The sequence below is a fragment of the Lagopus leucura genome, unplaced genomic scaffold (assembly GCF_019238085.1).
Source record: "Lagopus leucura isolate 7727_CA_CO unplaced genomic scaffold, USGS_WTPT01 Super-Scaffold_100049, whole genome shotgun sequence".
NCBI classification, from domain to species: Eukaryota; Metazoa; Chordata; class Aves; order Galliformes; family Phasianidae; genus Lagopus; species Lagopus leucura.
The window spans coordinates 359,336-375,747 of record NW_024962295.1 but is presented as its reverse complement, the minus strand read 5'-3'; the positions used below and the strand labels follow the sequence as shown (position 1 = coordinate 375,747).

At 43.4% G+C, this 16,412-nt stretch overlaps 1 protein-coding gene across 1 annotated transcript in view; it reads right to left on the bottom strand.

Moving 5' to 3' along the window:
- Positions 1-12,971, bottom strand: part of MYO7B (myosin VIIB) — a 50,250-nt gene extending 37,279 nt beyond the window's left edge. The window contains exons 1-12 of the mRNA XM_042885358.1: positions 12,952-12,971; positions 8,166-8,208; positions 6,908-7,021; positions 5,532-5,684; positions 4,330-4,514; positions 3,407-3,528; positions 2,779-2,921; positions 2,579-2,692; positions 1,952-2,105; positions 910-986; positions 468-587; positions 106-248 (exon numbers count right to left, since the gene is read on the bottom strand). Of these exons, the coding sequence (XP_042741292.1) occupies positions 106-248; positions 468-587; positions 910-986; positions 1,952-2,105; positions 2,579-2,692; positions 2,779-2,921; positions 3,407-3,528; positions 4,330-4,514; positions 5,532-5,684; positions 6,908-7,021; positions 8,166-8,183 (1,343 nt within the window). The 5' untranslated portion in view covers positions 8,184-8,208; positions 12,952-12,971. The remainder of the gene's footprint in view (positions 1-105; positions 249-467; positions 588-909; positions 987-1,951; positions 2,106-2,578; positions 2,693-2,778; positions 2,922-3,406; positions 3,529-4,329; positions 4,515-5,531; positions 5,685-6,907; positions 7,022-8,165; positions 8,209-12,951) is intronic.
- Positions 12,972-16,412: the final 3,441 nt, after the last annotated feature.

Below are 16,412 nucleotides of genomic sequence, written 5' to 3'. Positions count from 1 at the left end.
GAAAGGAAATTTGCTTGTTTTCTTTTTTTTTTTTTTTTTCCATTTTTTCAATTTACATCAACTGCTTTTCAGCACCCCAGTGCAAATGAATCCAGAGCCTCTTACCTGTTGTTGCTAAAGTTTTCGAACCCAAAAATATCCAACAATCCAATGGAGTGACGTGTATTTTTAGGCTTCTGAGAAGTTGGGTTAAAAATGGCTGAGTTGATCTTGTTCACTATCCAGAGGAAAATCCGTCCATATATACCCTGGGGAGAAATTAAAGTGAGAGCTCATCATTACAGTCTTTGGACAAATCTCTCTGCTCCCTGTTGTGTTGAAACAATGATGTCAAATTATGCCTGAAGACCAAGAGGGAACCAGGCCATCTGGATGCACATTTATCACAAAAGGCACTTTAACTGATAAGACAGACAGCTCTGAAAGCATCCCCAGACTTCAAATAGAGCAGATGTAAGAACCAGTACCTTCACAAAGGCGTCCCTCCCATCTGCAGCTTGGGCCACGTTCAAGGGCCTGGACACACTTTCTCCTCGGACAATGATGGAGAGGTTTGTGAGGCTGTTCTGAAGTTCACTGTAGTCCACCTGGAAGAACAGTCATGGCAACTTGGTCATCCCAGGTAGAGAAAAGAGATCCAGCAAAGAAAGTCTGCCTCAGGAAGGAGGGCTGTGACAAACTGCTTGTAGAGCAGCACTCAAGAGAGCATTCTGCTGCCCAAGACTGAAGGATCTCCTGGCTCAGAAAGATATCTGCAATAGCAGCACTTGAGTATCAGCAGAAAGAACAGGAAATGCCCCTTCTATGTGCTTCACTACATAAATGCTCCACAGAGACGTGCTTTGTCAGTGTGCTCAGGGAGCATGGATGAAGAAAGGAACAAGTAGGAAAAGATAAGAGATTTACTACCTCAAGCAGTTTGGTTGCAATTGAAAAGTGTGGTGAATCCATCACATCAGAGCAGTCCAAGTTGTCATACACAGCCGCTGGAATAAGAAATCATTTTCATGGTGAAACATTTCTGTTGTGGCTGGGAGCTGTGCAGCCATATTTCTGTAAGCTTGTATCTCCAGGAATGTGGCAAAGTAGTAATTTGCCTGATGAAGCTCCTGCGTTTGAAGATTTTACTAAGGAAGGTTCTAATTTTACCTAGGGATCCTGGCACATACAGAGGGATCCTGGCACATACAGGGTCCTCACAACTCCAGAACATTGTTTTAATTGCTTTATTTTAACTACAAATAGCAGCAAAGCTGACAGGATTATGAATTATAAACTAGCTACTGGGGATCTGGAGTTTTATCTGACTTCAGATTTTTTTCTGAAAACATTTCTTGTCTTGTATCTAGCTGGTGGGAAACATAGACAAAAAAGGTTGCCTAGATAACAATCTTCCTTCATATAGGAGATACTTCATTTTAGCAGCCAGCATTACCCCAAAAAACCCACCTGGCACCACTGCATCACACAGAGAAGAGCTCTCTTCTAAAATATGAGAGCTCCTGCTGTCATACTGATGGGTGTTATCAGACTGTCTTTGCCTTATCAGAGCTGCATTTACGCAGCTGAGTGTTCACAGTACCCAGCAGGTCAATGACAGCTATCATCTCCACAGAAAGCATGGCTCAGTTGCTCCCCTGTCCTCTGACTTACATAGCACTACAGTCAGTAAATGTAGCATGGCATTATATTATCTGGTGATTCAGGCTGTGTGATAAGGGTCTATTTATAACCAAGGAAATCCCAGTGTGACAAAATAATAAGATGGGTGTTTTTCAAAACATTACTCAGTGTGGAATGGTGCTTATCTGCCTGCCCCAACCCTGTTCACCTAACCATTTATACTGGGCAGAGAAGCCCAACCTAATCCTTACAGCTGGAAGCAGAAGCACCTGTAGGCCTTTAACATCAACTCTGAGGAGAGACCAAGCAGAGGCAGTGCTGAGTTTACCTTCAAACTCCACATTCCCCAGATGCAGGATGGCAGCCAGCAGTTTGCTGATGTCCCAGTGCTCAGAGTCTGAGAACATGAGGATCTTCATTGCCGAGCGGATGTGAGCGTACTCCTTGGCATCATTCCGGCTGTCACAGGATGTGCAGTTGCCCTGCAAGAAACCACATTCACAGGTGAAGAGGATCTTTTCTGCTTTCTCTTCAGATCACATAAACTCAGACATAAGGACAAGGATTCTTGGCACTGTTTCTGCTTACTCGTTATCACCTAAGGTATACATACCTAATTAGCTTTCTCCCTGGCATGAGATCCCTTGCATTCGCCTAAAATCTGAGCACCTGTGAAAGTGGAGGATATTTCCCATGTGCTTTATGATGCCCTTTATGTTTCTTAAGGCTGAGTTGTACAGAAAGCTTTGAACTGCCACATGCTGCCCCTGCAGTGGACAGATGGACATTACAGTAAGCCTCTGAAACTGAGACTCACAGCACCTGTGTTACTGCTTCTGGTACTCTAAGGAAAGGACTGTTGGTACTTGTACTTGGTACCACCCATCTGCAGCTCCTAGTGATGGTACTGGTTGCTGGAGGAAACAAATGACAGAGGGATAATGGAGATAGTTACCATAGTGAGATAAGTGTACTCTGAGGCAGTGCCCAGATTCAGCATCTTTTTCTGCTCCAGATTCATCCCCATCAGCATGCAATAGAAGATGTGATAGTTCCTCTCCTCTGGAGCCTAGAAAGAAAGAGGCCAATATAGGCTTGTTGGTACAGGTTTCTAGCATAGGAGCAGGCAGAATGGGTGTCTGCAAGTGCCCTCACCTGCCGGCAAACTCGGGACTTTTCCAGAAGAAACTGTTCTATCCGGGCTCCTTCTATCACACCGCTGTGGTTGAAGTAGATATCAATGTATTTACCAAAGCGGCTTGAATTGTCGTTTCGAATTGTCTTGGCATTTCCAAAAGCTGACGGGAAAAGGACAGACAGGATCTTGATTACTGCAGTTAATGAACATCAAGTCTATTTTTGATGTGCTTCCATTTTTCTCTTGGTATTTTGCATGTTGTATACCAAATGCTGACATGCACTAAAGAATATCTGAACTGACTTCCTTCTGAAGTGACAGGCAGGCATCCAGATAGCTGGGCCCTAAAAGACATACTCAGGTGGTCCAAATATGCTCTATGTCTCTTATGACTCTTGTGCTCCCTGCAGTTCTGAGATACTGCTACAATGACACCTTCTCCTGCATCATAAGAACTCCTCTGGACCTTGTGAAGACCCAGCAAAAAAGACTAGAGAACTTCTACCCTGCATCACCAATGCTTCAGGGTTTTTAGCTATGTTATGCAAATGCAGTTGTTTGAGGATCTGTTCCTGAATTTTTACCCTGAGACAAAAATATTGTGATAAGTGTGGTAAATGGTTTTTTTTCTGCTAAATAACCCACCTTCCAGAATGGGGTTGGCCTCTAGGATTTGCTGCTCTATCCAGGAATGCTGGCCGCTGATAGCTGCCAAAAACTGTAGTATTAGCTTAGTGCTTTCAGTTTTCCCAGCTCCAGATTCTCCACTGCAATAAGAAATGAGATCATTAAGGGTTTGCTTTCTTCCGTTTTTTGGCTAGGGAGGCAAATGATAGACCAAGGTGAAATCCTACTTTATGCTGTGAAGATCAGGTTGTCTTTCATTTATGGCTGTACAATTCTAGCTGTTCAACCTCTTATCTAAAAGATATTGTGCTAAAGTGTACAGTGTTTTTTAGCCTAAGGTTGAAGTCTAAATTCTCCCTTTAATTAAAAATGAGCAAATCCATGGAACACATTCTGTACCAGCAAAGAAATTAAATCACCACTTGCTTTTCTTTAAAGCATTATGAGATTTTCAGTGTTAGTCTCAGCTGAGGCAACTCAGGTGATGTCCCATAATCACACTGCAATGAGACTCTCTGTTCTCTCTACTGATGGCTGGCAGAATATGGATACATGTCATGTGTTTATACTATAGCTTCTTCCATCTCTATATTAGCAGAGACAGTGTTTCTTCAGGAAATCTCAGTTTTCAGAAAATATAAGTAACACAAATATCCTGTCCCCAAAGTAAAAGGCTAACATCACAGAGGCATACATGTGTAGAATATGTCATCACATTCAGAGTCTAGGAGAAAACAACAGACTTCAGAAATCTCCTGTTTATGTTTCAGTTTTTGTAGCCCTGACCAAAAAAAAAAAAAGTAGCAGGGAAGAGAACGTTTCTTTACTGATACCTCTAGTCTTAATCTGTGCCTTTCCATTTGGAAGGTCTCCTGTGTCTGCAAAAGTCCCCCAAAAACATGCCAGATTTGGTGTCTGCCACGCATCGTGAGTACAATCACCTGATCACACAGCACTGATCTCTCTTATTCCTCTTCATATTGAAGTAACAGTTGTCTGCAATGGCAAAGACATGAGGTGGCAGCTCTCCAATCCTCTTGTTGCAGTACAGCCTGATAAGATCGACTGTGTAGAGAGGCAGCAGCTGGTATGGATTCACTGCTACCAAGATAGATCCCGTGTAAGTCTGGAAAACAGTTATGAGCATTACCTCCAGCAGCAAACTCACCACCACCAACAGAACCGAAGGCATTCACAGAGTAGATCTAAGCAGATTCAGGAGAGAAACCTGGGAGATCCAAAAGCCTGGTTCCTCGCCATGAGTTGGGCAATGTTACGGTTGTGTCTTTATACACTTCTTTAGGATTTGTAAAAAACAGCCCCACTGAAATGAAGGAGTGTCAAATGATTGGAAATTACTATGTATTGTTCAAGTACATGACACAACTGCAGACTGCTGGAATCTAATGTAACGGTTCTGTATGCACCTCTTGGTAGTTGTAACTACAGCATATATCAAAATCACTGCTTCATCACACTGAACATCACCATGTTTGTACTGTAAGCGACAGCTCCTCTCCTGTATACAGTGTACATAACATGGGGGATGATGTGTGAAAAAGTTGGAATGTTATTATCATGTTGCAAAGTAGGAACTGAGGAACAGGAAACCTGAAAATGTCAAGTTGTTCAAACTCACAGATTAAATCTGTAATGGACAGGAAGTGAAACCAAATGTCCTAAATATGCAGATCTATTCTTTACCTGTTTTGTTACATCAAAATCAAATAAACAGTGACTTGGATTGGAGCACAATCCAAATAAAGTCACTGCACACTGGTTAGATTGATCCAGAGTCACAGCTGCAGGTAGTAGCAGCACGTGCAGCCAGTAACATGGACTGGATTTAGATTTAGCTACATGTCAGCTGCTGCTGGAAATGATCACTCTAGGAGAAAGTGAGCAGGGTCACTACTTTTGCGTATCTCTGCAGTTTCAGTGACTAATATTAAATCCCTTTTTCACAGCCAAATTACTTGGATGGAAGAAGAGAAAAAATATGCCTCCTTGGCACTCTCAGTCAGTAGAGGAATTGGAGGGCCCTATGCATGAAAGGAAGTTAGGAGGCTACTCAAGTCACTCTTCTAAAGGTGCACAAGAGGTCATTCCTGAAAGTACCACGTCCAGTAACATTGGCACTCACATAGATTTTGTGCTGCTGGTGGCGGATGAGGAGGTTATGCACCATGCCTGCCTCGTGGAGATCCCCAAGGCGGATCATGTCTTCCACCCCTTGGGCAGTGGACGGGTCCATTGGGCGAACCGTGTGCATGTTCCGAGCCGTGATCCAGTGCTCCTGAAAAAGGAAAGGCAGCATTTTAATGGGTTATGCTGTTACTTAGAGGAAAATAAAGGAGACTGCCGTGTTAGACCAGAATGATTTCGAGTTCGCATTAAATGCAGCCTACTCTAACAAACAAGACTGAAATCAAGAGGTGTGCTGCTCTACAGGACCAGATGATTTAAAACCCTAGACAAAGTCATTCAGGTGGGTTCCAGACATCACAAAATTACTTGGGTTGGAAGGGACCTTAAAGATCATCCACTTCCAACCCCAGCTGTAGGCAAGGCTGTCCTCCACCAGATCAGGCTGCCCAGGGCCCCACTCAGCCTGGCCTTGGGAAACTCCAGGGCTGAAGCATCCACAACTTCTCTGGGCAGCCTGTGCTGCGGCCTCACCACCCTTTGAGTAAAAAGTTGTCCCCTAACATCTCATCTAAATTTTCCCTTCTGTAATTAAAACCATTCCCCTTGAGTATAAGCCTCCTTTTAAGTACTGGAAGGCTGCAATGAGCTCTTTCCAGTGTCTTCCAGGCTGAACAAACCTAGTTCTCTCACCCTGTCTTCATAGGAGAGATGCTCCAGCCACGTTATGATTTTTGTGGCCCTCCTCTGGACCTGCTCCAACAGCTCTGCATCCCTCCTGTGCTGGGCGCCACAGGCCTGGATGCAGTCCTACAGGTGGGGCCTCAAGAGGGCAGAGCAAAGGGTGTGGGATGCATGTAGCCCAGCTCCACTGACTTGTACACATCCAGTCTCATCAGGTGGTGTTGGACTTGCTTGCTCTTACAGTAGGAGAGGTTTTGCGCTCCTGATCCCCACCTAAAGGTTCAGATGAGAGATGTGGGAAGCCTGACATCACCTATGTTCACAGTGCAGTTTTGCCAGAACATGTTCGAAGTAGGGATGAAACTGCAGTCCAACTGCCTTTAGAGGGATCATGATTTTATCAAATTTTGGGATTGGAGCTTGTCTGTTTCCTACTTTTAGCTACCTGCTGATAACTGCTACCTCAAGAAGCTCTAAATCTTCATACTGTTGGGATCTCTGGATACTAGGGAAGTATCACCCTATTCTGACCTTATTTTTATATTACTTCTGTCAGTTTATCTTATCAGCCATTATCAAAGTCAGACTGTCTAGATGGAGCTTCAGTCTGACCCAGTATGGCCTTTCTTCGGTACTTTTTACTTTTGATTTTTATGTTCATCATTTGCAGAAAGTTCTAGGGTAGCCCACCTTGCCTTCATCATCCTCCAGCAAGATCCGTCCTGAGTCAGAGTCCTTCACAACTGCCCCGATAGGGACACTGAATTCACTGTTTGGATGAGCTTCCAGCCACACGTGATCACCCTGGGGAGAAGACGACCCAGCGTCACGTAAAATGACAAACTAGATGCCCTGTAGTTCACATGCATACACTTCTTGGTCTTAATTTTCTATTGCTTTGATTGTTTCTGCACTGTTTAACTGGACAAGTTCTTACTGTTTGCAGGCAGTACAATCTATGGTTATAGCATTGAGACCTTAGCTCTACATTTCCCATGGCACATGACTTTGGCCAAGTCATCAGGCTCAATTGCCCTACAAGAGGAAATGACTGAAGAGCTTTTTCAAGGACAGTGACTGCACAGCTCCACTACCTCCCAGAGGCTGTGGGGTGTACAGTGAATGCTGACAAGGTGCCTTGGTGTCCTCACATTAGCTTCGGTATTCTTTCAGATGAGATGCTTGAAAACAAAGACATTACCAGGTGAAAAAAGGATGAACAGACCGAGTGCCTGCTCTGCTGTCCTCTGCTGGAGGAAAGGTGTGAGCTATGGCTGACCTCTCCTAGGAATGAGCACCACCTTGATGTTGCCTGAACTACTGCCCTGTTACTACTTCCAGACCTCAAGAGTACCTTCTCTTGCTCCAGACACTAATTCAGATTGAAAAAAAAATTGACTGCAATTGCTAGAATGAAAATGGAACAAAGCTGTAGGCTGGATCTTCAGTGGGTATGAATTGGCTTATGCCTGCTGATAAACTGGTGTTCCACCTGAGTCTGCTGTATACAACAAGCATTTTATTTATTTTGTTGCATTCTCATCACAGCATTACTGTCAAAGTTTCAAGTTTTTACTGAAAAATTATTTATTTTCCTCTTAAAATAGTTAATGGACTTCCATTTAAAACCAAACAACCACAGTCTAAACATCTATGAATGTCACATAAGGTTACAAAGAACGTTAAAGTGCTCTGATTTGCACTGAATAAAACTATAGAGGTAATCTGCACTTTCAGTGCCACACCTTGTGACAGAGGTCACCAGCACAGCCTGGCTAGCCCAACAAGGCATGGTGCCTTTGCATTTTCAGTATGGACTGATACCTTATATTTTTTGATACTGGGTTATTTCTGCTTTTCTTTTTGAGATGAGTAGGGATGTTAAAGTCTTTTTCTCCTCTTCAGGCCTCAGGCTAATCAGTAAATCATAGCAAAGGATTGGACTTACCTTTCTGAAAATGACCATTATGTCTCAGATCACTGTATGCAACCTGCAGTCCCAAGAACAACACAATATTAAGTCAGAAAAAGGCTCAGGCTTTCATTAGAATAGGCAATGGAGTGAAGATACTTGCTTGTAAAGAGTAACAGCAAAATACCTCAAAGTCATGCTGCTTATTGACTGCACTAAAATGAAATACATCATAATAAACTACACCAACTCTAGAAACAATTAAATATCTACTCAAAAAAAATCTGCAGATCTGGTGTGGTGGTCTGCTCTGAGCTCTACCACATCAGCCCACAGATGCTTGCAACCACTAAGAAGTCAATGTGCAGAGTTCCCTCAGCCATGCATTAGGCATGTTTGCTGCCTGAACTGCAAGTTTAGATCACAAACCAAAAGACCCCACAATACAGTGTGATCCATTGCCCAGCAGAGTTACGTGGGCCTGCTGAACCAGCAGTTCAGTTCCTATAAGTGGCTGGCCCAGTGACATGGTGAATTCATGCTCTCCTAAGCTTCTTGGATCCCTGAGCATCACAGCTTGAACGTTCTGCCATTTAGAAAATGACATCTACAATTAACTGTCCTTGGTTGGACTGAAAGTGGTTGCCATGAAGGCATGGGCAGCAAAATGAGGAACTGGAGGGAACCACAATTAAATTAGGAGCTCACAATTGAAAAGAATAGCAAAATGTCAATATGTCAAAATCACCAATAGCAAAATGGTGGCCAGAAGCCTACACCTCTGCTTTGCTTAAGGGGTGACACTGTTTAGGCTGTGTTCCTTAGAACAACCAGGGAACCAAAATCTTTAGTAGCTGCTTCCTCACCCATAGGCTACAGGGGCCTGGATATGGGGAGACTCCAGGACTGTGGTTTGCTGGCTCCCATTCTTGTTACAGCATGAAGACCTTTTCCTATGTCAAGGAAATTGCTGACCAAGAGTTTTCACAAAGTTCACTTCTAAAGTTTGCAGAGTGTGAAAGGTTTCAGCTGAGAATAAACTCTGAAAAGTAGACTGCATTTAAAAACCCGAGTTATCTCTCCCCACTCATGTGCAGACTTACACAGTTCACATAAAGGACACTGAGGAACGAATTAAAACATAAAACTTGACCATATTATTTTAGTGGTTGCTAATGGTGAACTGTCTTTCAAACTTCCACTGTGCAGACAGTACCGAATAAACCTCAACAACAGTTGAAAACTCTTTGTAATAACTTGAGGATGGCATATTCCCTCACTCTCCAGTATATTAGGAAAAACTTATTCTCCAAAAGAGAGGTCAAGTGCTGGAAGGGGCTGCCCAGGGAGGTGGTGGCGTCACCATTTAGATGCTGTGCTAAGGGACATGGTTTAATGGGAAATATTGGTGACAGGGACGGTTGGATTGGATGATCCTGGAGGTCTCTTCCAACCTTGGTGGAAGAGATTCTATATGATTCTATATGATTCTATATCACAGACTGGGAAGCATTCCTCTGTAGCAGAGTGCACACCTTAAGGACACATATGCAAAGGAGCAGCATGAGCACAGCCACAGAACTGCAGCGTATACCTAATAGCAATTTGATTTCATTTATCTTTTCTTCTGCTGCTTGCTGCTGTTGGCTCCAGCTCACTGCAAAGTGAGGTAGGTCCATCTCCTGACCAAAAGGTAAAGTTTAATTTTCCCTGTTCTCTCTTCCTGCTAGCAAGTCTTTCCTGCACATAAGGTGGTAGAATAATCTGTGATTGAGTGGCTGCTGTGCGCCCAGGCCTCCACAACCTCACATCACAGCCTTCCAACAGCTGCACAGCCCACTCTGCTCTTTTCATCTCTATACAGGATCTCTTCCTCTACCACACACCCGAGGTTCAACTCAAAGTTCCTAATGAGATGCTTGCAGTAAGCAAAATGTTCCACAGAATGCTAACCATAGACTAAATAATTCCATTTCTACTCTTTTTGGATCTATTATCACTGTCATTTCCTTAGCATACATCTGAAGCAAATTTTACAACTTCCTGCTTGGATGATCTCAGTGAAGACATTGAGTTTGTACATCCCTTCTGTACATTCCCATCTGATGGCAAACTTCCTGTAAAGCATTTCACGAGACAAGTGGACACTACAGGACAAGGAACTGATCTCTGGTACTTATTCTAGGCAGGTCCACGATCTGGAACACCTCCTCCAATTTTATCTCAACACAGAAATTCAAATTTCTTATTTTCTCACTGCATTTGGAGCAACTATTTTGTTCTGGCCCCAAATTAAACCTGGACAGGTTCTCTAGAAAGTTTGAGAAAAACAAGGAAACCGTGAGTTAACTGAGTTGGAACTGTTGGTTTTTTTTTTTGTTTGTTTGTTTGTTTTGCCTTTGCTATACAAATAGTTATCAAAAGTGACTGATGGGATAACTCATAAATCATTTCAATGAAACCCACGAGGTTTCTTCTGTTCATCACTTGTGAAATCTTATGGATAAAATTTATAATAACTATTTACAATTCTGTGCAATACTGTGCACACATGTTACAAGAGCTACGCAGATTTCATTATTTTTCTGACAGTATTTTCAGCCATTTAATCTTCTATCTCCATTTTGTTGTGGAGCTATGCAGGTTTAAACAACTTATAAATTTACCCTTTGTTTAAATTACTAGAAAAGTGTTTTAAGCCACCACTTTGATTTTGGAAATTCATGCTCTTGAAAAAGAAAAACCATCATTAAAACACACGTAATGAAATGAAGTTTGGGGATGACATTGTTTTCTTCTTCGTGTTTCAGTGAACTTTTGCATTCAGTGTTAGAAGAGAATTTTGTAGTGAGAGAATGAGGGCTCACTTTATCATTTGCTTTCCTGTCAACTTTACTTACCTGTGTTATCTGGGAAGTTACAAATAGCTTCCATAAGTGACAGCCTTTGCTAAAATTGATGGCTGCATAAACCACCTTTTCTTCAAACTAAACAGAAGGAGCAATTATAGCCCTACATGCAAGATAGTGCACTGTGAGCATCACATCCATGTCCTAAGCACTAGGAGTGCTGCTATGGTAGCAAAGTGGAAATGAGAAGTGCTTGGCAAGCAGTATGCCCTGTTTGTGGCTGAAAAGGTCTATAAGTAGCATGGATTGAACAAGTTTCTAAACAAATCCAGAACAATATACCACTTCCAAATAACCACAAAATACATTAAAAATAACCAGTTATCAAAATTACAAAATCCCAAGGATTGTTATCCCAAGGAGAAAAATAAATGGAAACTTCAAGAGATGACAGGCTACTGCTCTAACAGTCCAATGCTGACACATGTTTTAAAGCAGAAATTTTAACTGCAGTTTTCACACATGACCCAATAACAGGAAGAAATGTGGAACGTCACAACACGATGTGGCACATGGAGGACCTTCAAGTTCTGTGTCCCCAGCACAGTGCCTGGTGACTACATTCAGAATTCCCTGTGAGGCCAGGGCTACCTCCAGAGACCATCTGTATCTAAGACAGGTCTGAATTTTGGCGCACAACATCTGCAAAAAACGTAGCAATGCAGTGTTCTTCCATAGACCCATAGAATGGCCTGGGTTGCAAAGGAGCACAGTGCTCATCCAGTCCCAACCCCCTGCTGTGTGCAGGTCACCAACCAGCAGCCCAGGCTGCCCAGAGCCACATCCAGCCTGGCCTTGAATGCCTGCAGGGATGGGGCATCCACAGCCTCCTTGGGCAACCTGTGCCAGTGCCTCACCACCCTCTGGGTGAAAAACTTCCTCCTAATATCCAACCTAAACCTCCCTGTCTCAGTTTACAACCATTCCCCCTTGTCCTATCACCACCCACCCTCATAAACAGCCATACGCTCCCTTCAAGTACTGGAAGGCCACAATGAGGTCTCCCTGGAGCCTTCTCTTCTCCAAGCTAAACAAGGGGGAATGGTTTCAAGCTACGGCAGAGGAGATTCAGGCTGGACATGAGGAAGTATTACTTTTCAGAAAGGGTGGTCAGGCACTGGAATGGACTGCCCAGGGAGGTGGTGGAATCACCGACCCTGGGGGTGTTCAAGGAAAGGCTGGATGTTGTGTTGAGGGACATGGTTTAGTAGGAGCTATTGGGAATAGGTGAACGGTTGGACTGGGTGATCTTTTAGGTCTTTTCCAACCTTAGTGATTCTATGATTCTATGATTCTATGATTCTATGAACAAGCCCACTCCCCTCAACCTTTCCTCATAGAAGAGACCTTTCACTTTTTTTCTGTCTTCTCTTTCAAGAAATAAATTCTATCTTTCCTGATCGTTTTTCTTACAGCCACATCCTCATGTCTTTACTCACGATTTGGCAACTGGATCTGTGCACTGACCTCAGGGTGTGGTGACCTGTGACATGAGCAAAGCAGAGCGGTACAGGAGCACTGTATGTAGCCAACAGGTGGGCCATGGTCAGCCGCAGGGACTCACAATCACTAGAGAGTTTCTAACCTGAGCCAGAAATGAGAATACCGCGGCGAGGTTGAAACATCTGCCCAGAATGGAGAGGGAGTGGTGCAAGCCAATATGGAGACCAGCTGTGCTGGATCAGGTCAGGGCACACCTACCTCCAGACCCACAAGTAGGAGTATGGATAGAGATCCTCTATAATCTCAGGGTTCATAGATTCAGCGCCAAAAATGCTTATTCCCAGTCATAACTGAGCACCCCCCTCCTGCCTGAGTGGCAGCCTTCCCGCAACACCTGGCTCTTCTGCTGCTTTTCTTTCCAAAGCAACGCGGCAGCAAACCGACCTGCACCCCAGGGGATGGAAAATTACCTCTCCTGAAGAAATCTTCACTGTATGGCTTCAGCAGCTTAGTTCCCTGGTTTTTTTTATAAGCTCGGGAATAAGAAGGAAAAGGAAGGTGAAACTAGCATTGGTGCCAGGAAAGTTTCTCTTGCTGAATGCCACTTGTCTGTCGCACAAAGGAGGAAATAGGTGAAGCACGGTTATTTATTGCAGGACTTTGCCCCCAGTTGAGCATATCGCCATTTCCAAGTCAGGTGTTCCAGTAAGCAGGACAGTTGATTCTTGCCTGGGTGAACCTTCAACTTCAGTCTCTCCTCTCCGCGTGAATCCTTTCAGATTTCTGGAAACCACTCCCAAGAGGAAACTCTTAAGCATCTGTTCTTAGCTGCTCCAGCACCACTGACTTCCTCTGCATAGCTGTTAGCTCAGTGGAAATTGGGCTCTCATCTGTCATCCCTCTCTTTAGTTTTGTACAGGTCCTTCTGCAAGGTCAGAAAATGCACATCAGTTGCTTTCTTGTGGGGATTGTGTTTCACAGTACCTGCAGCTGAAGGTGAAAAGAGCTCGTGGAACTTAATTGAAATACCAGTGGTCACACACCCTTCTAAAGGGAATGTGATTTATGGCCTGTTTAAGTCATGCTGGTTTTGTTCTCATTAGTTGATTGCCCACCAAACACTCTGTCCCTGTGTTCCAGCACAGTGCAAGTTAACTTTCCATAAGTCAACTCCACTTCTTTCTTTCCAAGTGAGGACAGGACAGCTCTGAGTTCCCTGCTTTCTAGTTGCTCCAAACATACTGTCAGTAACTCTCTGCCCCTGATCCTTGAACTGCAAGCCCAAGCACTGGGGATGTTTTTTTACAGATCCCTTAAACTAATTGTATAGCTTTCCCTCAAACTCTGCGCACAGCAATGGTTTGCCTCACTATGCACTAATGCAGATGACTTTTAAATCAAATTTAGAATGTGCAGCAACTGTGACTATAGGCTGGTATACTTAGTGCTTATTTTCTCGCTTCCTAGGTTTAATTAGCTACAACGTGTAATAGGAAAGATAAGAAGAAGCCTCCATGCCTTGGGATTCCTGCTGTAGTTCCACATGTAGTTCTGCATTCAGAGGTCAGAATTCATGCACAGTGATAAAGAACTGGGAGTAATTTGTGTTACAAGTTGCATGTCCACGCTACATATTAGTATTTTAACGTTAGCCTCCTCTATTTCTGCTATAAAACTTAAGCAAAAAAACCTCAGATTATTTAAGTTTTATAGCACAAATAAAGTGTAGGCTCTTAGGGCTCAGAGGCTTTCAGAGAGAGGCAGGAAGCTACAAAGCAGAGCGTTCCTTAGCTGTGCAAGTCATTTTTAAGGATTTTGTCTCAAGACAGTTCTTCAGCAGGCTTTTATTTTAGAAGTGTACGTGCTCTGTGTGAGCAACAAAATCTCTTCAAGAAGCACTGAATTTTTAGATGTAGGTCAAATACCAGAAAATCAAAGTAAGTACCTTTGGACTGCCAAGGCAGATGTCTAAAAAAAAGCTTCTTGTGCAATTAGACTGCAGGAAAACAAACAAACAGACAAACATGCCAGATACGATTCTTCAACAAATGAAGCATACTTGCTGAAATTTCAAATACAGCTTGTTTTGGGGCAGAGAATCATGTTCTAAAATAGAACGTTTTCAATGCTTGTGACCAAGGCACAATGGCAGTGCTCTCTACTTCAGAGATAACCAAAGTATTCCTGTACTAGCAGAATGTGTAAACATGTATGAGATGGGAACACGAGGAACTCAAGCAGGCCTGACGGGAAGCACAACTCATGTTGTCATCACTGGAATACTGAGTAGAAGGGAGATGGATTTCCACAGTTAAGTCTAGACGTACTCAAGTGGCACAAACAAATGCTGAAGGAGCGGCAACTTGATCTCGCAAGCAGAAGCAGCCTAGGTTCTTCATAAAGCATGTGAGAGCTGGGCAGGCAGCTCGCTGCAGGCTTCTCCAGCAGAAGTGCTGGAGCTCAGGTTTGAGTCACAGTTATCAGGAGGTAGCAGGGATCAGGAATTTGCCAGGGGTGAGCAACTCTGTTTACTGCTGAAGACAGTTTGGTAAGTGGCCCTGCGAGGCACAGGCCCATTTGTAGCTGTAGCTAGGTGTAGCAGAGGCACTGGAGTAATTTGTAGCATGCTCATAAATAATGCAGTGAGAAATGCATTAATTAAAATCGGATAATCCCTAGTGAAATTAATTCTGCTGTTGTGCAGAACAATAGGTCTACCCAGACAGACGTATTAACAGAACTGCATCTTCCTGACAGCTTCCTAATTAAGAGATTGATGCCAAGATCAAAGGGTTTAATTTGCACATGGTACTTCCTCTCACATTTCCCCTGCAGACAAATCAAAGCAGCCTCATCATTCCCACATCACCCAGTCCTACATGCCAAGCATAATATTATGTTAAACTAGTTCTTTTTATGCCGTTTGTGGGGGGATTGGATATAACAGTTTCCAGGTTAAACAGTTCATTTGGAAGCTCTCCTGTCTATAGTAACCGCCTTCTTGTAAGCAGATTTGTAGCTTTAAGTCACTGATGTCTGTTAACTCTGAAGGGCACACTGCGGAGAACAAAGCAAACTAAAGAAATACATACCAGAAGAGGATTTTTCAAGTGCATCCCTTGATTGTCTTGAGCATTCTGTCCTTCGGGGAAAGGCTTATTTCATTCCAGGCAGTTCATGATGCTGGACTGAGGCAAACTGGTGAGGCACTTGGATCTGTGTCATTACACACCTCCACGCTCGCCAAGTGTGTGCTGCTTACTCTGCTTGCTAGAAGACAGGTCACTCTCCTGCACTGTGCAATCCCATTATGGTCTGAGTGTCACTCCATCCTTCCTTTTGGGATGCAGCCAAGAAGGTATTAAAGGAATACGTTACAGGTCAGTGAGTGCCAAGTTCTGGCTCACCAAGGACAAAGACAAGCACATGCAAGCTTGCATGCTAGAGCACACACACACACGTTGGCTGCAGACCTGCTGTCAAAACTGACGTCGAGTTATTCACTGTTATGGAGATAAGGAGGTTGCTTGATACAGCGGTGCATGTGGGGATGTCACAGCACCATGCTTGTGGTTAGCTTTCCTTTCTGAGAGATGGGAAATTCATCACATTTAGGAAGGAAAGCCTGCTCACTTTCAACAAATGCAGAAATTATTTATTTTCTCATCACTGCAGCCTCTTTGCAGCTGGAATTTGGGACAATGGCTTGACATCACTGCAGAACATGACATATTCATAAATATCTAATTTTCAGGGTTGGTTACCCTCGTACTCTGATCCTGCTTTACCTGGTGTGCTTCCATGTTTCCTAGGCACTTTGGTACCATTTCCTAGCACATCAGTGCACATTCAATCTCTTTTTTTTTGTTAATTTCTATTTATGTTTCTCCTTATTTTCTATTAGTTTACATTTTATTTCCTACTTTAGTGC